Source organism: Phyllobates terribilis, unplaced genomic scaffold (genome assembly GCF_046119375.1).
Source record: "Phyllobates terribilis strain yellow unplaced genomic scaffold, ASM4611937v1 Scaffold_3__8_contigs__length_932513732, whole genome shotgun sequence".
NCBI lineage: Eukaryota > Metazoa > Chordata > Amphibia > Anura > Dendrobatidae > Phyllobates > Phyllobates terribilis.
In genome coordinates, this window is record NW_027362763.1 from 878,625,917 (window position 1) to 878,650,986 (window position 25,070).

Sequence of the window (25,070 nt, forward strand, 5' to 3'; positions counted from 1 at the left end):
GAGGAAGAGGAACCGTGCACTCAGAGAGTGAATAGCAAATTACTGAGCATGAGTACTAGGTAAGCGCTCTGACATATTGGACTGCTATGTGCACCTAAAGCAGTTATAATATTTTTCTGTGGGATGAGGTCAGCACAACCAGGCTTTTCTACAGATTCCGCGTGATAGGACAGGTTAGGTTTAAATGAGAATTGTGTATACAGTTACTGTCGGCCATGTCATAGAGACACAAGATCACAAAATGAATGGGCTACAATGACACCGGTGACAATGGTGGTTCAAGTCCACAATTTTCAACCATATCATTTTCCGAAGCACCAGACGATCAGCTGACGATTGCAGGAATCATTGCATGATGAACTTGAAAGCAACTCAGACAGTGCCATTTCCCAAAAGAGAGAGATTTATCGCTTTCATCTTTGCAATTTTGTAAGGAGCAAAGTAAGATGATATTTTAAGAAGTGCTTTAAAGTTTCCTGCTACATGCCTAATAATGTAAAGTATGCTCACTTTAATCAGTACTGACAGCAGTGCATAGAAAGTGAATGTCTGAACTGTGTTCTCGCAGTGGGTCTTTAATCCATTGATATTTCAGCCCTACATTATCCCCAGCATGTCTTTAATATAGTGATTTATGCAACAGAAACCACACCATCTCACACAGAGTGACAACGTCTTCAACTGTGAACGGCAAAGAGTGGCTGACTCTGTGCATCATTTGGACAATACAATTTGTTAATTCCGCTGCTCTTAAGCTTTTTCTTGTTCAATCATGCTGTTTTCTAGATTTTTGTAATTCATAGAAGCAGAAATATATTACTATCAGCCACTGGTGCTCAGAAAACGTACAAGGAGCCCTGCCCAGGCTTCAGCGATGCTACTGCCAGGCTGATAAGAAAGTGCCAGCTACGTGCTGGTAAGGTAATGTGCTTCAATAATAAGCAATACTAATGACTTAAGAGAAAATATTTGTAGATTAAGATGTGCAAACGTTATAAAATAAAAGAGGTGGTAAAAAGAGAACAAATAATAATCAGTATGGCGCTATATGAGCCTAGGTTTATTCCCATCTTGACAAGCTATGATCTACACACTGGAAAGGTGGTAACTTTATAGACTTTCTGAACACTGGACTTCCCACTGATCCCAAGAAATGCCCCATTTGAATGTAACGCCATTCATTCTCTATAGGACAGTTGGAAATAGCGATGTGCTTGGCTATCATGGTCAGTCTGACGGACAGTAAATGGGCGATCACTGATTCATTCCAACAGTGGCATTTCCAAGCCCGGTTCTCAGGATCAGGTAGTGGCCTCATTGTTGGCATCTCAAGTGATCAGCAAGTTGACACCTATCTTGTGGATGAGTAACTTTTTTTCTACAGTTGTAAAACCCCATGAGGATAAAATTTCTGGAATATATCAGAACCAATGGCCATTTAAAATTCAATATACCGTATATTCCGGCGTATAAGACGACTTTTGAAGACTGAAAAATCTTCTGTCTAGTCTGGGGTCGTCTTATACGCCGGTAATGCTTTTGAACTTTCAGAAATTGACATGCGGGGATACTCTGGGGGTGTTAATAAGCTGCCGTGGCCGTATCCCTGCCATGTCGGAGTTAATATAAGGTGGAGGGAGTTAAAATACGGCGGCGGTAGGTCCAGACAGTCAGCGCTTCTGTGCTGAAACTGACACATCGCTGCGTATTCCCAGCTCCGGACACAGCGCAGGGCTTCTGTGCCGACAGCTTTCACTTGTCACAGAAGCGCTGCGCTGTGTCCGGAGCTGGGAAGTTCGCATCGCTTCTGTGACAATATATGAAAAGCCGGCAATTCAGCAGCGGCATAAGCCGGCACCCGACAATTTAGAATAGAAAGAATAGAGCTTCACACATAGATTAGATAGATAGAAACATGTCAGTCACATATATATGAAGTACAGTGACAGTATTGCTTACTGTACTTGTCATTTAGTGTAAAGGATTTATTAAAACAAATAATAGTGTTTTCATGCACCGTCTCTTTAAAAAAGCCGGCCGGCAATTCAGCATCTGTACCCGACAATTTAGAACAGAAAGATAGAGCATCACACATAGATTAGATAGATAGAAACATGTCAGTCACATATATATGAAGTACAGTGACAGTGCTGGTTACTGTACTTGTCATCTAGTGTTAAAATAACGGATTTATTAAAAAAAAAATTGGCGTGGGGTTCCCCTTAATTTTAGGCTCTAGCGGAGGTTAAGCAGACGGCTGGGGCAGATGTTTGAAGCCTGGGAAGGGGGTAATACCCACGGAGCTTCCCAGGCTACTAATATCAGCCCCCAGCTGAATACCTAGCCTTTACTAGCTATTAAAATGGGGGATCCCAAAAAAATGACGTGGGGTCCCCCCTATTTTAATAGCTAGCAAAGGCTAGGCAGACAGCTGGAGGCTGATATTAATAGCCCAGGAAGGGAGCCATGAATATTGGCCCCCTCCCAGGCTAGAAACACCAGCCGTCAGCCGCCCCAGAAATGGCGCATTCATAGGATGCGCCAATTCTGGCACTTAGCCTCGCTCTTCCACGCTGCCCTGGTGCGGTGGCAGGGGGTAATAGGGCTGGGGTTGATGTCAGCTTATAATGCCAGCTGACATCAAGCCCAGGTTAGTAATGGAGAGGCGTCTATAAGACACCCCCATTACTAACCCCATAGTCAAAGTTAAAAAAAACACAAACACCCAGAATAAAGTCCTTTAATTGAAATAAAGACACAATTCTTTATTGTTCTAAATTAAACCATACTTACCATCACGCCCATTCCAGCTGAAGCCAACGATCTCCTGCAATAAAAGAAAAATAATAAACCAACCTCATCCTTACCTTTCCATGGTTCCCAGGACAGCTTCAGCTCTGCTACATCGAGATGACAGGCTGGACCGCAGCAGAACGCCGCCATCCAGCCTGTCATCCCGCAGACACTGAGAAGAGCAGGCATGCTTGCGCTCCTCAGTGTCTCTCTGTGACGGCATCCAGATGAGCCGACAATGAACTCAGCTCACCTCCTGGACGTCCGTCACTGACAGCGTGGGAAACTTCTACTGCGCATGCGGGGAGCAGGAGAATTTTCCCACGCTGTCAGTGACGTGCATGAGGTGAGCCGAGTTCATTGGACATGATCTCGGCTCATCTGGATGCCGTCACAGTCAGACACTGAGGAGCACAAGCATGCCTGCGCTTCTCAGTGTCTGCCGCATGGCAAGCTGAACGGCAGCGTTCTGCTGCGGTGCAGCCTGTCATGTGAATGTAGCAGAGCTGGATCGGTCCTGGGAACCATGGAAAGGTAAGGATGATGTTGCTTTATTATTTTACTTTTATTGCAGGAGATCGTTGGCTACAGCTGGAATGGGCGTGATGGTAAGTATGGTTTAATTTAGAACATTAAAAAATTGTGTCTTTATTTCAATTAAAGGACTTTATTCTGGGTGTTGTGTATTTTTTAATTACTTTACTAGAAATTCATGGCGGTCATGTCTAATATTGGCGTGACCCCATGAATTTCAGGCTTAGGGCCAGCTGATAATGCCAAGCTGGCCCTAACCCCTTTATTACCCAGTGAGCCACCGCACCAGGGCCCTGGATGAGTTGGGTACAGCGCCAGAAGATGGCGCTTCTATGAACGCGCCATTTTCCGGGGTGGCTGCGGACTGCAATTTGCAGCGGGGGGGGCCCAGAAAGCTTGGGTCTCCCTGCGCTGCAGATTCCAGCCCCCAGCTGCCTAGTTGTACCTGGCTGGACACAAAAATAGGGCGAAGCCCCACGTATTTTTTTTTTTAATTATTTCATGAAATAATTAAAAAAAAAAGGGCTTCCCTATATTGTTGTGTCCGGCCAGGTACAAATAGGCAGCTGGTGGTTGGGGGCAGCCCGTTCCTGCCTGCTGTACCTGGCTGGACACAAAAATATGGCGAAGCCCCACGTCAACATTTTTGGGAAAAATTAATTACAAAATTAATAATTTAGGGACTGCATCTTTATTAACCCCTCAATTGTCATTTAGTGTTAAAATAAAGGATTTTTTAAAAAGAAAATTGGCGTGGGATCCACCATCATTATAGTCTCTAGCGGAGGTTAAGCAGACGGCTGGGGCAGATGTTTGAAGTCTGGGAAGGGGGTAATACCCACGGAGCTTCCCAGGCTACTAATATCAGCCCCCAGCTGAATACCTAGCCTTTACTAGCTATTAGAATGGGGGACCCCCCGAAAAAATGACGTGGGGTCCCCCCTATTTTAATATGTTTATGAGTGACAGTTTTCCTGCTATATACCTGCATGTCATAAGAATTTAAATTAAAAAAGGACCATGTTAAATTCAAATCTGTTTTTTTTTAATTTTTACCGGTGTTTGGTATGCGTTGGAAAAGGGGTAGTCTTATACGGTGAATATATCCTAAACTCTATATTTTAACAGGAAAGTAGGGGGGTCGTCTTATACACCAGGTCGTCTTATACGCCGGAATATACGGTATATGGACTTTTTGTAGAAAATAAATTTTTTTGTAAGAAATATTATACCTTCTGGATAACCTCTGCATATATTAAGGATACGGCCCATCACAAGCATTCAGCTATAGCATAAATAAAGCTTGTATATAGATCTAGATGTGTGGCTACCACAGGCGTACTTGTGTAGGCACTATAGGGACAACAATGAGATGGTTTAATTTGAAGTCACCCTATGCAAATACAAACCACAATCAAACTAATTGATTAATTCTATAATTTCCTTTATTCTACCATCCAATCGTTGGAAATGATTCTGTCCTGACAGATGTGTATGACATGCCAAAAGTCAATTGTAATCTAACAGAATCTGCATATGTTCTCGAATTTCCTGGTTAAAGCATAGACATTAGAAAACTTGATCTCATTTGTTAGATAATTTGCCAAATAGGCAAATGTAATCTGTCTGTAGTGGCAGAGATGAAGACAGATTATGCGATCACAAGTGGGGGCTTTGTCATTGCTTTCGCTTTTCAGTTTAGTGCAGGCAAATTATTTGACAATGGCAGGTACAATGAATGCATGATGGAAAGTGAGGGAAAGGAAGTTTTAGCACCTATGGCGCTGGAAAAAATACTAATTTAGGAACTGCCCACTCAAAAAGAGTGGATGGCATCTGGCAGAGCATGAGAATCCATCCAGTTCCTAGCCATCGTAGACTAGCATGGGTACCAATAGCAGTTTTAACTTGTTATGGGGGAGGAGGGCAGGAAGACCACTCCTTTCTACAGTTCTTGTGTAAAAGACCAGGTACGCAAAGGCCAGAATTGTAAGGTTAGCATTAGAAGGATGGGGAGTGCTATTAAAATGTTATTAATTACTACTTATTGCATGATATAACACAGACAAATATGGTAGACTTTTTCCACATACTGTACCTGTACCCAAACTGTAATGTATAGGAAAACAGCACAATATAACTCATCCTACACACTGGGTGTCCTCCGTGTTTCACACTATGGTTGGGATACACTGCCCTGTGTTATAAACAAAGGTTTATAAAATCTATGTGGCTTTGCTTCTGTTTCACCATGGCTCCTGCTGTGAACCATTGCACAGGACAGCAATTGAAGAGTGGATTATGTAAGAGGCGCTATGCTCACTACAGCAGACGGCTCTTTGGCTTCCCTGAATATCAGCAGGGAATACCTTTCCCAGAGAAACATCTGCTCTGCTTTTATAGAATTAAATGAAACAACTCTAAATTTAGTTGCTTTTTTTTTTCATCTTCAATTCTGACCACAGATTCACAATTCAATTAAGGTCTGGGCTATGACTAGGCCACTCCAAAACATTTACACGTTTCCCTTAAACCATTCGAGTGTTGCTTTAGCAGTATGCTATGGGTCATTGTCTTGTTGGAAGGTGAACCTTCCATCACAGTCTCAAATCACTGAAAGACTGAAACAGGTTTTGCTCCAGAATAACCCTGTATTTCGCACCATCTATCTTCCCCTCAACTCGGACTATTTTTTACAGTCCCAGCTGCCGAAAAGCATCCCCACAGATGCTGCCATTACCATGTTTCATTGTGGGGATGGTGTTCTTGGGGTGATGAGCTGTGTTGGTTTGGAGCCAGACAAAGCGTTTACCTCGGTAGCTAAAAAGTTAAAAAGTTCTATTTTGTTCTCATCTGACGACAGCACCTTACTGCATACAATTGGGGAGTCTCCCACATGTCCTTTGGCAATCTCAAATGAGCCTTACAATTCTTGTGTGTAAGTGAAGGCTTTTTTCAGCCCACTCTTTCATAAAGGCCACCTCTACGGAGTGTATGGCTTAGTGTGCTCGTATGGACAGGTACTCCAAAGACTGACAGACCATGTGACACTCAGATTGAACACAGGTGGACTTCCTCTCACTAACAGGGCTGTGGAATCGGTAAGCCAAACCTCCGACTCCGACATTTCCATGACACCGACTCCAACTCAGACTCCACGACTCCCTCATACATGGCTCATGTTGAAGTGATAAATTTACTGTAGCACAGATTCATCTCAGCTATTCATCAGGAATAGGACAGACATTTCTAGGACATTTCATAACTTTCCCAAATTCTTATGAAAAAAATATTCCCTACAAACTGCATTGAACTACTGTACCCAATTTATTACATATTTTAGGAGTTGGAGTCGGTCCATTTTATACCAACTCCACCAAAATGGACACCGACTCCGACTTCCCGACTCCAGCTCCACAGCCTTGTTTACTAAGCATGTGACTTATGAAGGTAATTGCTTGCATTATAAATTTCTAAGGGTTTCATTGAAAAAGGAGTGAATACATATGCACATGTCAATTTTTAGTTATTTGATCCCATAAATTTAATTTATGCCTATATTTTTCTCACTTCACCAACTTAGACTATTTAGTGCTGATACATCACACAAAAATCAGATTACCAAAATATTTAAACACAGGTTGCAATGTAACAAAATAGTTAAAAAGCCAAGGGGGTGAATACTTTCGCAGGCCACTGTAGATATCTATATATATCCATGCCGTTTTGACCATTTCTAATAACTTTAGATTGGATTTATATGGGAGCTGTTTGCTTGCATTTTGCCACTTATTATTACTATTCTGTGGCATTATCCGCCTATTTTTGCTTGAATTTACTCTGAAACCTTATATTTTATTGACCAGTATGTGTTTTTTAACTGTGCATAAAAAAATTGATTTATATTTTAAATGTGTGAGTGGTTTTGTGAATACCTTTGGTATTTCTATATAGGCATTGATATCGGAGTTATCCACTCCAAGCCATAATCCTCAACATTAACAGAAATAAAAACTTGAAATAGATCACTCTGTTTGTAATGACTCTATATAATATATGAGTTTCACTTTTTGTATTGAAGAACTGAAATAAATTAACTAATTTAGTGAGATGCACCTGTATTTATTTTACTCACTTATATAGCGCCAATAATTCCACAGCGCTTTACAGACATTATGATCACTGTCCCCATTAGGATTCACAATCTAGATTTGCTATACATATGTCTTTGGGGGGTAGGAGGAAGGAGAACATACCCATGCAAACACGGGGAGAACATACAAACTCCTTGCAGATGTTATCCATGGTGGAATTTGAACCTAGGACCCCAGCGCTACAAGGTTGAGATGCTAATTACACGGTGACATTTACAGTTATATGAAAAAGTTTGGGCACCCCTATTAATCTTAAGCTTAATGTTTTTTAAAAATTGGTGTTTTTGCAACAGCTATTTCAGTTTGATATATGTAATAACTGTTGGACACAGTAATGTTTCTGCCTTGAAATGAGGTTTATTGTACTAACATAAAATGTGCAATCTGCATTCAAACAAAATTTGACAGGTGCATAAGTATGGGCACCCTTATCATTTTCTTGTTTTAAATACTCCTACCTACTTTTTACTGACGTACTAAAGCACTTTTTTTGGTTTTGTAACCTCATTGAGCTTTGAACTTCATAGCCAGGTGTATGCAATCATGAGAAAAGCTACTTAAAGTGGCCACTTGCAAGTTGTTCTCCTGTTTGAATCTCCTCTGAAGAGTGGCATCATGGGCTCCTCAAAACAACTGTCAAATGATCTGAAAACAAAGATTATTCAACATAGTTGTTCAGGGGAAGGATACAAAAAGCTGTCTCAGAGATTTAACCTGTCAGTTTCCACTGTGAGGAACATAGTAAGGAAATGGAAGAACACAGGTACAGTTCTTGTTAAGGCCAGAAGTGGCAGGCCAAGAAAAACATCAGAAAGGCAGAGAAGAAGAATGGTGAGATCAGTCAAGGACAATCCTCAGACCACCTCCAGAGAGCTGCAGCATCAACTTGCTGCAGATGGTGTCACTGTGCATCGGTCAACTATACAACGCACTTTGCACAAGGAGAAGCTGTATGGGAGAGTGATGCGAAAGAAGCCGTTTCTGCAAGCACGCCACAAACAGAGTCGGCTGAGGTATGCAAAAGCACATTTGGAGAAGCCAATTTCTTTTTGGAAGAAGGTCCTGTGGACTGATGAAACAAAGATTGAGTTGTTTGGTCATACAAAAAGGCGTTATGCATGGCGGCCAAAAAACACAGCATTCCAAGAAAAACACTTGCTACCCACAGTAAAAGTTGGTGGAGGTTCCATCATGCTTTGGGGCTGTGTGGCCAATGCCGGCACCGGGAATCTTGTTAAAGTTGAGGGACGCATGGATTCCACTCAGTATCAGCAGATTCTTGACAATAATGTTCAAGAATCAGTGATAAAGTTGAAGTTACGCAGGGGATGGATCTTTCAGCAAGACAATGATCCAAAACACCGCTCCAAATCTACTCAGGCATTCATGCAGAGGAAAAATTACAATGTTCTGGAATGGCCATCCCAGTCCCCAAACCTGAATATCATTGAACATCTGTGGGATCATTTGAAGAGGGCTGTCCATGCTCGGCGACCATCAAACTTAACTGAACTGGAATTGTTTTGTAAAGAGGAATGGTCAAAAATACCTTCATCCAGGATCCAGGAAATCATTAAAAGCTACAGGAAGCGACTAGAGGCTGTTATTTTTGCAAAAGGAGGATCTACTAAATATTAATGTCACTTTTCTGGTGAGGTGCCCATACTTATGTCAAATTTTGTTTGAATGCAGATTGCACATTTTCTGTTAGTACAATAAACCTCATTTCAAGGCAGAAACATTACTGTGTCCAACAGTTATTACATATATCAAACTGAAATAGCTGTTGCAAAAACACCAATTTTTAAAAAACATTAAGCTTAAGATTAATAGGGGTGCCCAAACTTTTTCATATAACTGTATTTTAAGTGAATTACAAATGCAATTATTTTAATTGTTTTTCATTATTTTTTAGTAATTTTGTAGGAAAAAATTTATTTTGAATTTTATTTTACCCTTAACATATGGGTATGTTGGTGTGCTGGTACATAGAGATATATCTCTATGTACCAGCACAATGTGCCTGTAAAAAAGAATACTGTTTACCTCTTTAGAAAGAAAAAAAATCATCCTACACTTAGCAGTGAAGCCTGTGGCTCATTGCTAAAACTCCTGTTTGAATCCTGGGACAGACCACATTTAAAAAATGAATGAACTTTCCAGGAAGGCATCTGCTGAGCACATAGAGACATAGTGGGCGCTTTCCTCAACGTCCTAGGAGGGAGAAAGTGGAATGACAAATCTGCAGTATAACTGGGCCCGCCTCCATTATGGGCCCCTGTAAAGATGTGTTGTGTCTGACCCTGATTTTCAAATCGTAAAAGTTCTCCTCTGGCTGTATAAAGCTGAAGTTGTCAGTCAAAGAAGAGGGGGGAGGTGAAGATAGAAGGAAGACAAACAGGTGGAAAGGTGCGCTTAAATGTTTAGGAGCGCCTGTCCTTGGTTTGGATAGTCATTCTGTACTGACAGAGTCCCTTTAATATTTCCTGTCATTAGACTGACAGTTTCAAAAACTGTATCTACAGAAGCATACAAAGAGCAGTTAGTGGGCTATGCACAGTACAAATCCAGAACTTAGGGAATATGGATGTATGTAAAAGTGTCCCTAAGAGTTCTATCTATTTTAAAAGGTTAGCTCATCCCAGTTACGGTCATGCATGCACAGCTCTCTCTATTCACTTGTATAGCAGTTTTGGGAAGATCCCTTTGAAGTACTATTTAAGTCTTAGAATAGATTGTAACGTGCAAGATAAACTTGTATAGCAGTATTAGCTATAGGTTCCATAGTATTAGCCGAAACTGGACAAAGATAGGTAGAGGGCCCCGTGCAATGGCTTAGGGCACACCTGAATGTCTTTAATAATCTAATAGCAGTCATAAGATAAGAAAAGTATTAGCTCATCCCCTTATATAGACCAGCACAACTGCATATTATGTCTGCCCCTGAAATAAGCCATTAAGAAATTGCTGTGCCACTTTTCCACTTCCTGACATCTCCACTTGGCTTTCTCCAGACGTTGTATGGTTGGTCCAGTGATCAATGATCCTGCTGCTAGAAAAAGCTTTCCTTCCACAATCACCTTATTTTAACAATGGGAAAGGGACAGTAGTTGGGTCCTAAATGATCATACATTGATAACATATCTTAGCTTAATATCTTTACTGGTTTTTATTGCAATAAGTGAAATACAGTGCTAAAAAGCTGGAAACTAATGCTGGATTATCAGTAATAGGTCATTAAAATCGGTTATGAAAGCTATGTTTAAATCAACATTTTTTATGACAATTAGTTGCTACGGAAAGCATATTATTGCCCAAAATTCATTGTTGGTCCCTGAATCTGATGGCCTGTCATCTCTTACCTACTCATTTTGAGCTCCAGCAGGATTGAACAGTCCAAAATGTGGCTGCTATCTTGACAGCACTCACAAAACTGCTGCTGTCAGGATTTTAACAAGAAAAGCTTCTTTTCGCAGAATTGTCTGGTGTTAGTGGGCTAGACTGCAGCCTGTCAACATGTTCACTTTGAGGAGCTTGTAATTAAATTCCAGGCTAACAGCATGAAACCGGCAGATGCTCCTCAAATGCTGTTTAATTATGTGAACTTGTCTACATGGTTAACATGAAAGTTATAAACAGAGTCACTATCAAAGTCAGAGAAGGCTTCACTACACTGGAACCATCTAAAAAACATCTAAACAAAACAAACATAGTTCAACGTATGAGCCTTGGAATAAAAGCAAATTAACCTGCAAATGAAAACATTTCATTAATGTTTGATTACAGAGTTCCATATTCTGCTGGTAATTAGGAGATACAAATGTCTCATACCATCTGTAAAACATGACGGTGGTAGTATCATGCTTTGTGTCTGTTCTATGGTATCTGAGCCAGAACCACTTGAGATCATGGATAGAACAATGGATTCTAAAAGTTATCAACAAATTCTAAGAAAATGTCAAGATATCTGTCCATGGGCTGAATCTCAAGAGAATGTGGGTTATGAAGCAAGACAATGACACTAAACACACAAGTTATTCTACAATAAAATGGTTAAAGAGGAATACAGTCAAAGTTTTGGAATTGCCAAGTCAAAGCTCTGACCTAGAAATGTTGTAGAAAGACCTGAAGTGAGCAGTTCATGGGAGAAAACCCACCAAACACAACAGACTTGAAGATGTTTTATAGGGAGTAATGGCCTAAAATTCATCCAAGCCGATGTGCTTTCAACAATCAACAATTATCAGAAAGGTTTAGGTGCAGTTATTGCTGCACAAGGGTGTCACATCAGATACTGAAAGCAAAGGTCTCGGAAACTTTCAAACCCCACTCTATAGTTTGAGGGAAAAAAAACTCTGAATACACAGAACATTTCAAACAAGTTTCTACTTAAATCCAGTTTTGAAAGTATGGAAAATGTTAACAAAGAATGAGTTTTTCCTCAGAAACAGCACCACTTTCTCGAGCCTTGAGATAGGATTGGAGGATGTCAAACGGCCGTAGGCTGAGTGTTGCATGACCTCCCTACTTTTATCCAGTCGGTTCTCTGGTACCATAAAATAAGCAATTTCATTATTTGTTGAGTTCCATAACTTCTTTGTACTTTGCACTTGGATTAAATGTTTTATTACATTCTAGAAGTACCACCATGATACTTACCGGTATTTAAGTTTTAAAGGGAAACTGTCACCAGGTAATGCAGTTCTATCTGTGGGCAGCATGTCATAGAGCAGGGGTAGCTGAGTAGATAGCTATATAGTTTTTTGAGAAAAGATTCAGTATAATCTGTGTTTTAGTCATTTAAATCTCTGCTCTTTGTGGGATGTTTGATCCTATCAGTGACTGACCGCTATCTTTGTGCAGGACTGCATACAGGGATAGCTGTCAGTCACTGATAGGACAGCCCAGTGGAAAAAGAATCCCAGAAGGAGCAGAGGATTAAATGATTAAAACACAGTTAACACTGAATCTGTTCTAACAAAACTATATATCAATCTACTCAGCTCTCCCTGCTCTATAACATGATGCCTTCAGATTAGACTAAATTTTCATGGTGTCAGGTTCGCTTTAAGTGTTCTTTTTCCTTGAATATATTTCTAGAGACTGACAACAGAGAGCAGTGCCGACCACTTTTTTGTCTATTTTTCAAAATAAAAATAAGTGTCCTTTTGGTCTCTGTGGGGCTGGTTTACATTAGTATATTTTTTCCGACTTGCCAAAAAATGAATTTTTAACATAGGAGCCAAGGGGCGACATATGGTATGCCACTCAAAGGCTTCAGAGACTTCTGAGGCATCTGTCAAAGGTATAAGTTGGGAAATCCTTCAAACATTTACCTCTAACACAACCCTTACAGAACATCAGATTTTTTTTTTATTAACCCAAAGATTGGTTCTCAGTAATATACAATCAAAAATGGTCCAACTGAGCCAATTATCTGTGAATTTATAATCAAATGTCATGTAAAAGCTTTCGGGGGGACTCCTTAACTATGACCTTTACTGAGCAGTTTATATCTACATCATGCAAGTGATTCATCTATACAATACAGCAAGAATAGGAGACCTGTGTGTGCAGCTTGGTATTGAATTGTGCTAAGTAGTACCAATTCCACTCAATTTTACTAAGCAAGGTCACTTCCATAAAGGCATTATTTATTCTATACATGAAGTTTAATATCTGTTAAACTGTGATAAACCATAGTTATTGTCCTGGGAATATTACATTATACCAGTCTAAGGGGCATACAATCTTATCATAATGATATAGGGACCATTTGTCAGTTGGTTATTTTGTACTTATCAAGTTATCATCATAATGGATTGTAAAGAAAGTTATAAAGCAATAACTCACGTGTCATATACATTAAGCAGCCAGTTCAGACACATGTCAACGCAGAGAGGTACATTAACCAGATCCTTGTTTTTCTCTTCAAGTCCATCGTAGAGACTAGTCAGGATGTTGATGATTTCAGGAACAGACAATAATTGTTGGTTTTGATTCAGTTCATGCTGTTTGAAAATGTTGTGAGTGGTGCCCAGCTCCAAAAGATCCACTGGAGTAAAAGAAAAACGTGAAGATGAAAAATGTAAAAGAGGAATTATAGTTGTTTATCTTGACTTTAAAATAATGAAATTATACATGAAATACATACGGAGATAGATGAGACATGGAATGTGGCAATATAAAGTAGCTTAGGCTCCTTTGGGTTAAGTTCACACGAAGAGTTTTTGACACATTTTTTCTTCCCCCCAAATATGCTGCAAACTACAGTTCCAGTAAAGTGGATGGGATTTATAGAAATCGCACGCCCGCTGTGCTTTTTTAAACTGACCAGCGGTGCGGGTTTCAAATCCACAACAAGACAATTTCTCTATCGGGTACACTGAGTTTTATGTGCAGAATGTCCCTATAGAATTACATTATAGCTGGAAAATCTGCGGCTAAAGAACATATATGTGTTTTTGGTGCGTTTCTGCTGTGGAAACTCAATAGAAATGCACGTAATCCGCACATGACTGTATCAATACAGTTTTGCTAAAGCCAAATAGAAGGAAGTATCAAAAACAAAGAAGCTTTAGTTAAAACATAACATACCAAAAAGACAAAAATCGCAGCGTCAAAAAGGCGATAAACATGCATGTAAAAAAACGCATTAAAAGAAAAAAAACCTCAAGTAACCTAATAGGTGCAGAAATGCTGAAGAAAATTGGAAACATCAAAAATGGACAATATACTCCCTAATATATCAGCAAAGACCTGGTGACAGTTTCCCTTTAAAAGGACAACAGTGCCCATTTTTCTTTCTATGGCTAAAAATTGCATAATGATCTATACCTGTGAAGTGATTGCCAAAATAATAATAATTCACATTCTGGAATACAAGATGTCTATTGTCTGGTGTATACACCTGAAGCATTTTCTTAGTGTATGCACTGAATACTCACACTGGATATTTTTTTCTTTTGGTCCCTATACATAAATTGTCTCATTTTGTCTGGAAAGACCAGAATCTATCTACCCCGGGAAATGCAACTCTGTTTTTGTAAATGTACCCTACTAAGAAAAGCATGATTAATAGGTACCAACCAAAGTGGAGTGGGCACCTGGAGCCCCCTTCGCTTTGGTTGGTACCTTGCATGTGAATATGCTGTGAATAACATTTATGTTAATTGTTGGTGTGATGTTCAGTTATGAATGACTCCTGTTACTATTGTTCAAGTCTGAGTATTTTATACCCTTATTATCCCATTATGCCTTACTGACTATGGCTTACATTTCAATACTTATATATATAACTTTAACTGGTGTCAATCATTCATGGTCACTGCGCCTTTTCAATTTGCATGTGGACGATATTTACGTATGCTCATTTGAATTCTGCCACCCTCTGGCACCTCCAGCTGCTCGGCCCATTCTTTTTTCTGGTTCTTTACTTTGCATGGATTCTGTACTATATTTTAATATGTTTTTATCTATTTTTCAGTAAAGTTGTTCACTTTTGCATTGATACATGGTCTTAGTTATACTTTTCTTAGTAGGGTTCTCATAATTTTCTACATGTGACCTTCACTTAAACTTGGGACTATATTGGTATTACTATTTTGTAAATGCAAGAAACTAATGAGCCACTTCCGGTTTTTAGCGTAGCTTGTTTGATGTGTTTTTGTTTCTGCATGAAGAAACGCAGGCTATGGCCAGAATACTGCAGTGAAAATTCTGCAAATTTTATTGTACATTTTTGAAGCTCTTTTTATAAGTTTTTTTTTGGAGCTAAGCCATTTTGATCACAAATGGGGAAAGATAGCAATAAAAATGCTGAAAGAATAGATATCCTGCGTTTTTTTTATGCAAATAAAATAAAAAATGAGGAAAAAAAACACATGAATTATATTTTAGAAACCATTGTAAAATGCAGTGTTTATTTCCAAACAAAAAATATGTGGAACAATACAGAAAAAAATGCTAAGTGTGAACAAGCCACAACACTTGTTTTAAAACAACTGGGCAGCAATACCTATCAGAGGACTCATAACCAAAATGTTGTCAACCCTAAAACATGCCAACCACCTTGAATGTAACCACAATTTCTCCTTTATAGAACCTTTTCACTAATCAAACCAATCTGGAAACTTCAAACCTGTTAGAAATACAAGCATTATCTCTTTAATTGCTGTCAATGAGCATCCAAAAAAAGTATGGTGGCAATGAAATTGACCCATTATAGTGTCTGCTTAGCAAACGTGGATTGTGTATGGATTTTCCTAGCTACACTATTTTCCATTACATTGGTCTTCATTAATTAACATGCAGAAAAGTCAATAACAATTAACTGGGAGACCAAAAAACATTTATGAGATATGTGGAAAACCGTATGTACTGTACTGTAGATAATAACAGTAAATCTACGGCAAGTCTAATCTTCTATAGTGTTGGTGTTATATTAAATTAAATCCTATTCATAATGTTGCGGTTTTCTAAGAAAATTCTGATCATCAATGGAAAAAAGAAGTGTTTGGCATACAGTCTCGGAAGCAATGTGTATGTGCCTGGAACTTCAACTAGGAGGTATGACTTGGCTTAGTGTCAACACTAAATTAAAATTACAAATGTCGCTGTATTATGGAAATGGGATTTGACAGGTCTATGAAACACCATAAATCAAAGCACTTCAATGAAAAGCAAGTGTCTGAGGAGGGCAAGAGCCTAGAAAAAGGTTTTGGCTGAGCTCGATAGAGGGTCATTTGTAAACGGTGAACATAGAAAACCACTTAAATAGTTCTGCTGGTGACTAAAGCATTATTCCTTTCCAAAAAATTTTTGTTGAAGGCACAAATGTCGAAGTTGTGATTAAAGTTTTTTCAACAGCTGACATATCAAAAATTCTTGTACATCAAAGCATATATTCCCACATTGTACCACCGAATTCACAAGTGAATTCACAGGGTGAATCTGCATTCATGAACTAATTAGAGCCGGATTTACACAACTGAAGTCCATAAACTCAAAATTCTTTATCTCCATAACCTGCATATATCATTATCTCGCTTTTCTAGTTGTTTTAGCAACTATCAAGAATAAAATATTCTTGACTACAGAACATTTCTAATATCCTTCTTGAATGGGGCTAGTGAGCATCCTACAGTGGGTGCAATACCGCCCACGACGAGCAGTGATAGTTAACCTGGCTAATTGTGGAAGCCTTAAATATTGCCCTTGACTCCATTAATGGTTCACAGACCAAAAGCAACCAAGGTAAGAGGCATAACCACACTCACGCAGGTATATCATTATTTTAGACATGCTCTTAGATGTAGTCTTTTCTAGCTATAATTATTGTAGCTGTTGATAATAATTTAACCAAAAACAAAAGACATTGGCCAGACAAAAGAAAAAGAAAAAGCTTACCCAGAACTGTTTTTGTTTTTTTGGTAAAATATTGTACAGATTTAGACAACAAAGCATCCAAACATAAGCGTAAAATCAGGGGCAGTCTGAATCAGAGCCTTCCTGTGCAACTGGTGCTTGGTATGTTTTTCTCGGAAATGCTCTGGCACTTCAGAGAAAGCATACTTTAAAAAGCCTAGGACTAAAGCAGAGGCTTGCCAAGCCTGTGTGATGCCGCCCCCGGTCGGCTTTTCCCCACCCTGCTCCAGTTGATTGTACATAGGGAAAGGCCTGTCAATAAACTGGAACGATGTGGGGCAATACCAGTGAGGCTGGCAACAGACTAGAGAGGTATCTCCCATTAGTCCCCGTCCATTATTTCAAACTATGATTTCTCTCAAACACAGTAACATTTCAGAGAAAAACATAGCAGACTGCAATCACACATCCGGGTTATCTATCATGCTGCTTATGGTTCAGGCAACTTGAATCCCTTTAATGTAGGAATAGATAAATTCCAATTTCATATATGTAACTTCAAAATTTATGTTTACAGAAATTGCTTAATACGATGTCCAAAATAATTGTGATATCTGATAGATGTATACCTCATAATGTATCTGTTTTCCCAAGTGACTGCTATGTACACATTTATAATTATTAATATATTTGTTTATAAATATATAAGAAAAATGATTTATATTTTATTCTCCTTATTCTTTTTTGGTACTTAGACTGCAAAAAGAAGGAAACAAACAACAAATACTAAGCATTACAAAAGATGACATGGTGTAAAGTCATGTTAGCAAAGAATGTTTCAATGCTTTAAAGGGAATCTGTCTGCAGAATTTCACACCAAAAACGATTTAAATGCATATGTAGATATGAGTAATTAAATGGTACTGTTCTATAAAATCTTTTTGTAGTGATATATGTTCACACTAGGCTTTTTTTAGCGTTTTTTCACCACCCATTACTTTCAATGGGTGAAAAACACTGAAAAAATGCTGAGTGACGTGCTCTATTCTGCAAAAAAACACGCAAAGCACAAAATACTGATTAAACAAAAACCAAGGTGTGTGCATGAGATTTCTGGAATCTCATAGCCTTTGTTGGTACTGTAAAAAGCAGCTGAAAATTTGCAAAAAAAATGCGTAAAAAAACGCTGAAATAAGGCAATGTGTGAACATAGCCTTACTGAGAAATCAGTGTTAGAATTGATATGTAAATGAGGCTGAAGAACTGTAGTAGATATGAAGCCTTTGTCACTGCAGCTCTCTTCCCCGCTAAGCGCTGCCACCTGCTGCGTGACTGGCAGCCTCTACGCTGTGTGACTTCAGGCAAAGGAGCTGTCAGTCAAGCAGGAGAAGGCGGGGCTGGGCGGAAAATAAAGCTGGTGAGACAGAGGCTTCAGATCTACAGCCTCATTTGCATATCAATTTAAAACGCTGATTTCTCAGTAATGGAGGAACAGACTGCTCATTGAAAGATATTAATCGAGTTGTCTTTGAAAAAGCTACATGAAAATATAAATAGTTTGGGGTGTGATATCCTGCTAACAGATTCCCTTAAAACACTAGTAATATTTTTTTTGTTATATGCCTGCTTTATATAAAGTAACAATATTCATGTCCATCATCTGCTGAAACTCGGCTATAAATTCCTCTTTTTATACAGAAATGACACATTTATTGAGAGTTGATGAATGACTTTCGTGGTTAAACAAGAGTACCCAGTCTTGCTGTACTGAGGCTGGCACGATTGAATGGGAACATGGCCAGACAGAAAGACAGTATAGTCCTCTATATAACATCAAGCTATTCAAGTACAGTTGAATTATTCTTTTTTTTCTATTGTATCCTAGAGATGTTAAAAGTTTAGCTGGCCAAAGAACATTTAATTCTCATCGATTTATAAGCTGATTTTTCATACTATTTCATTTAGGTACATAGAGTAATACTTGACAGGTTTAGGAGGTCACAGGTTTAATTGTATATACTTCACAATCACTTTAAAAGCTGGAACAAGAATTAACTATGGAGTATGATATTTAATCTGGAGTAAAAATCAGTTCTGTTCAGATTTTGTATAAAGCACATTGCCATTCAATGCTAAAAGAACCAAATATCCAGTCTATATGATATGCACAATAGACAGCCTGACGTGACTACAACTGCAGGTGCAGCCAGTTAAACATAATACAGAGGCAGGACACAAGAATGTTTTGAGACTTAGGCCCCGGTTCAACAACACCGGTCTTGAGGAGAGTGCTGGAGTTAGATGCTGCTGATTCATTAAATGGCACAAGCCTCTTAATGAATCTGACGAGTCTGAAAAGTGGTGTGCGCCTCCTATTCTACAAATCTTATTCCAGTCACGGACTGGAGTAAGGTTTCTGGCTTAAGGTACTCCACTGCTCGTCATCAATTAAACAAACTGTGGTGTCACAACCCCGTCCTCCCCTGGCTCGGTCAATTCTGGAGGAACTGGTCAAAACTGGATTGAAAACGCCAACAGTCACACATTTTTTCTCAAGTTGCACAAAATGTTGTGACTTATAAAAGTGTTTCACTTCAGATTTCTGGAGAAAACATTTCGATGAAACGGGGCACTAATGTTTAAATGGTGAGGGTCTGTGTAACATACAGTATCTCTCAAATTAAATAAAGTACCATAGACAGACTTGGAGCAAGTCATTCAGGTTAGCAGCTTTCAGGGGAACTCTGGTATTCACCTTGATACCTGTGCCATGGATCTGGACTACGCTGCATAGATCTCTGGGTTGTAGCTTCTGGCTGGTGGTGTTAGTTGAGGGAAGAGTTGTCAGCTATCCAAGTTAGAATAATAGACTGTGAACAATGACAAAACTGGATTCCAGAATTGTATTCATGGAGTCAGTACACACGTCAAAATCCAGTAGGGTATCCCAGGGGTCAGAGCTCAATGGATGAATCCTATAAACATTCCAGGAACAGATAAAACACTGCAATAACTGGCATACATAGGATGCTGTGCACTGCCACTGCTCACAGAACCCGCCATGCCATTAGTCAGCTGACCGGCCCAACAATTGCCTTGAGAACATGGTCTTCATTTACATTTGATGCATCATGATATTTCATAGCTGGATGGAGATACCGCTATGACACCAACCCCACTGAACTTTAGAAGCAGGGCAAAACCGCAAAGGCAGCCAGCTAGACTGCTGAGATTCCTGCCTATTCCAAAGTTGTGGGTCCAGACAGGTTCTCCAAAGAACTGTCTGATGGTCATACAATGAAGGAAATAAGTATTTGATCCCTTGCTGTTTTTGTAAGTTTGCCACGGACAAAGACTGGAATAGTCTATAATTTTAAGGGTAGGTTAACTTTAACATTGAGAGACAGAATATCCAAAAAAATCAAGAAAATCAAATTGTATAAATTAGATATTTTTTTTTCCATTTTATAGTGAGAAATAAGTATTTGATCCCTCTGGCAAACAACACGTAACACTTGGTGGCAAAACCCTTGTTGATGTCAGACGTTTTTTGTAGTTGATGATGAGGTTTGCGCACATGTCAGGAGGAATTTTGGTCCACTCCTCTGTGCAGATCATCTCTAAATCATTAAGATTTTGAGGCTGTCGCTTGGCAACTCGGAGCTTCAACTCCCTCCATAAGTTTTCTATGGGATTAAGGTCTGGAGACTGGCTAGGCCACTCCATGACCTTAACGTGCTTATTTTTGAACCACTCCTTTGTTGCCTAGGCTGTATGTTTTGGGTCATTGTCTTGCTGGAAGACCCAGCCACAAACCATCTTCAATGCTCTTACTGAGGGAAGGAGGTTGTTGGCCAAAATCTTGCGATACATGACCCCATCCATCTTTCCTTCAGTATGGTGCAGTCGTCATGTCACCTTTGCAGAAAAACACCACCAAAGTATTAAGTTTCCACCACAATGCTTCACGGTTGGGACGATGTTCTTAGGGTTGTTCTTCTTCCTCCAAACACGGAGAGTTGAGTTAATGCCAAAGAGCTCAATTTTGTCTCATCTGACCACAGCACCTTCTCCCAATAACTTACAGAATCATTCAGGTGTTCATTGGCAAGCTTCAGGTGGGCCTGCACATGTGTCTTCTTGAGCAGGGGGACCTTGCGGGCACTGCAGGATTTTAAACCTTTAAGGCGTAATGTGTTATCAATGGTTTTCTTGGTGACTGTGGTCCCAGCTGGCATGAGATCATTAACAAGTTCCCCCCGTGTAGTTTTAGGCTGATCTCTCACCTTCCTCACGATCAAGGATCTTGCCTGGTGCCAAGATCGATGTCGATTGACAGTCATTTTGTATTTCTTCCATTTTCTTACTATTGCACCAACAGTTGTCTCCTTCTTACTTATGGTTTTGTAGCCCATTCCAGCTTTGTGCAAGTCTATGATCTTATCCCTAACATCCTTAGAAAGCTCTTTGGTCTTGCCCACGTTGTAGAGGTTAGAGTCTGACTGATTAATTGAGTCTGTGGACAGGAGTCTTTTATACAGGTGACTATGTAAGACAGCTGTCTTTAATGCAGGTAACGAGTTGATTAGGAGTGTCTAACTGGTCTGTAGGAGCCAGAACTCATAATGGTTTGTAGGGGATCAAATACTTATTTCTCACTGCAAAATGCAAATAAATGCATCTAATTTATACAATGTGATTTTCTTGATTTTTTGGGGGGATATTCTATCTCTCAATGTTAAAATTAACCTACCCTTAAAATTATAGACTGTTAATACAAAAACAGCAAGGGATCAAATACTTATTTCCTTCACTGTATGTGAGCACTCTATTCCCATCGAGAAATGGAGAAACAGCTTATTTGTTTCCAAGTTGCGGTAGATGACCTGTGTAATACGCCTCTCCCCTCAACCTCAAACTAACTCTAGAAGCTCACTAAATACATGAAATTTGGAGACATAGAGCAACATAGTGCTGTAAATAGACAGATAGACGTGGGGTGGGCGAAGGAAAACCTCTGGGAAAATGGAATGAATCTTTCATTTTAGGATACATGAGAAGATTACCAGAAGCTCTTGTTAGTTTATAGTTTCCATCAATGATTTGTCGCCTCCCGCTGATTTACATACTAGAAATATCATTTTCAAGCAGCAGTTGGTTGTGAAATCATTGTTTTCCATAAACAAAATGAAATCAATCCTTGTGTAGACATCAGCAGACCATCTCTGGGAGATTACGCTGAACTGGTGAAACACGCCACAGTAATAATGAAGTAACAAACCTTTCAAATAAGAAATGATTGCTTGGCGCATAAACCGGCTGACAATTATAGGCATACTCAGAATTCTGTTGTGCTGTGTCTCTAAACTTTTACATTGTTTGCAGTTCAACACTGGCTAAATCTAGAAATAGCAATATTGTAAAATGTGGAGAATGAATTATGATACACATCAACACATTAGTCTTAGCTCCCTTAAAGGGACAGTGAATGTTGAAATACACAATCCTTGCAATGCTTCCAATTAAGTCTTTCTTTCCGCCTTTGTGATTAATATATAAAAAGTTCTACATTATGCATTGCTCTATGTACATTTGTGCTCATTCTAAGGCCTCGTGCAGACGACCCTAGTTTCGGTCCAAGTGCAATCCGTCAAAACATTGGACCGCACTCGGACCACTGTTATTCAATGAGGTCATGCACATGTCAGATATTTTCCTCGGCTCGAATGGTCACAGGAAAAAAAAATGCAGCATGCAAGACTTGAATACGATCGGATGGCACTTGCCCATTCATGTCTAAGGGTCCGTTGAAAACCACACTCGGATGACATCCAAGTGGGGCCAATTTTCAAAGACAGACTGAATGGACAAGATGGAGAAACCATTTTTTTATTCTCCATTCTGAGAATAACGGATCCCACTCTGATCAAACTCTGATCAAACACTGATCAAAGTATGATCAGAGTGTAATTAGCATAATCGGACCGTTTTTCTATGTTGCAAAACATACGGTCATCTCTCTAATGGCTGGTGATTCATTAATCAACCATTGTCAGGGATGGGATGTTCAGATTATAAATCTGTATTTAGGTACCTGGTACTAGTTCTTTCACAGTATGAACTCTGACTTTCCATTCTCCTTTAACATGAACTCTTGTCTTTATAGCAGAAGTAGCTATGCAAATTGTCTCTTCAGAGAGGAAGAGGACTTGAGCTCTAGGGCCACCTACTGGAAGTAGCAATCTTACAAGTCAATATCGACCCTTTAACAAGCCTTACAATATGACTTAGGAATAAAGCCAAACCAGAATCCCAATTTGCAGACAGTGTTTCAGGGTACTGCCCCTCATCAGTGCAAAGTATGAGATCTGATTTGGCTAGGTGAGAGGCTAAGACTGGGATCTAAGGGGTAACGTTTCTCCTTGTGGAGAGAGACAAGCCAGATCTGGCATGCCAGTATGAGGATAACTCTAGATTCCTACTTCCAATAGGTGGCACTAGAGTTCAAGTCCTCTTCCTCTCTGAAGAGACGATTTGCATAGTTCATTTCCCAGAGGCACATGCAAGGCATTTAAGACTCCTCGTACTGGCATGCCAGACCTGGCTTTTTACTCTCCACAAAAAGAAACTTTACACCTTAGATAGAAGAAGTGGAGTAATACTCACCTCAGCAATGGCAAATGAGTGAAGAGCAGTGAAATGAAAACCCAGAAAAAATACAAATCATGGACATGTAGTTTAGGAAAGGCGACTGATCTACAGCTTTCCAACAATATATAGTTTGCACCAAATACAACAACCAGGATCCACATTAGCGCTTTAAATTCTGTTATTCTGTTCCATATCAAGAGCAGAAAAACAATGTAATATCTTTCAAGGATGGATCAGTCACATAAGAAACACTATTGACATTCAAACAAATCAGGCAGCTTGGGAAACATGCTATACTATGTTTCTTTTGATGCACCCCAAGATCCTATTTGCCATGGCAGCAGCACGCTTACACTGGTTATTACAGATTACTGTTAACTTATACCCAGCCGTGCTATGGGACCCGTGAGCGGAGGAGAGCGGTGTCAGCGCTCGCTCCCCCCGCTTGCTTAGGGCCCCGGCAGCTGGCATAATACTTACCTCGCTCCGTGGCTCCGCAGCAGGTCTGGCGTCTTCTGCGGCTGCTGCACTGTGACGTCTCTGGTCAGAGAGCGCAATGGCGTCTTTACACTGTGCTCTCTCCTGAGCCGTCACAGCGCAGAGCGGTAAGACGCCGGCGACGCTGGAGCCCGAAGCAGCGGCAGCAGGTGAAGAGAAGTGAGGTGATTATTTGATTTTTTTTAATTCATGGAGGCATGGGGCATTATATGGGGGGGGGTGACATCCTGCATGGGGCATTATATGGGGGGGGAGTGACATCCTGCATGGGGCATTATATGGGGCTGGGGAGTGACATCCTGCATGGGGCATTATAGGGGGGGTGACATCCTGCATGGGGCATTATAAGGGAGGGGGGTGTGACATCCTGCATGGGGCATTATAAGGGAGTGGGGGTGACATCCTGCATGGGGCATTATATGGGGGGTGACATCCTTCCCGCATGGGGCATTATAAGGGGGGGTGACATCCTGCATGGGGCATTATAAGGGGGGGGGAGTGACATCCTGCATGGGGCATTATATGGGGGGGGGAGTGACATCCTGCATGGGGCATTATATGGGGCTGGGGAGTGACATCCTGCATGGGGCATTATAGGGGGGGGGGGAGTGACATCCTTCATGGGGCATTATATGGGGCTGGGGAGTGACATCCTGCATGGGGCATTATAGGGGGGGGTGACATCCTGCATGGGGCATTATAAGGGAGGGGGGTGTGACATCCTGCATGGGGCATTATAAGGGAGTGGGGGTGACATCCTGCATGAGGCATTATATGGGGGGTGACATCCTTCCTGCATGGGGCATTATAAGGGGGGGTGACATCCTGCATGGGGCATTATAAGGGGGGGTGACATCCTTCCTGCATGGGGCATTATAAGGGGGGGTGACATCCTGCATGGGGCATTATAACGGGGGTGACATCCTGAATGGGGCATTATAAGGGGGGAGGGGTGACATCCTGCATGAGGCATTATAAGGGGGGTGAAATCCTGCATGGGGCATTTTAAGGGGGGGGTGACATGCTGCATGGGGCATTATATGGGGGGAACAGCCTGCGTGGGGCATTATGTGG

The 25,070-nt window shown here is 40.3% G+C and overlaps 1 protein-coding gene across 6 annotated transcripts in view; it reads right to left on the minus strand.

The window, feature by feature from the left end:
- UTRN (utrophin) overlaps nt 1-25,070 on the minus strand; it is a 768,906-nt gene that overhangs the window by 109,843 nt on the left and 633,993 nt on the right. For all 6 annotated transcript variants that reach the window (XM_073672652.1, XM_073672651.1, XM_073672650.1 and 3 more), the window contains one exon: nt 13,335-13,536. In XM_073672652.1, the coding sequence (XP_073528753.1) occupies nt 13,335-13,536 (202 nt within the window). The remainder of the gene's footprint in view (nt 1-13,334; nt 13,537-25,070) is intronic.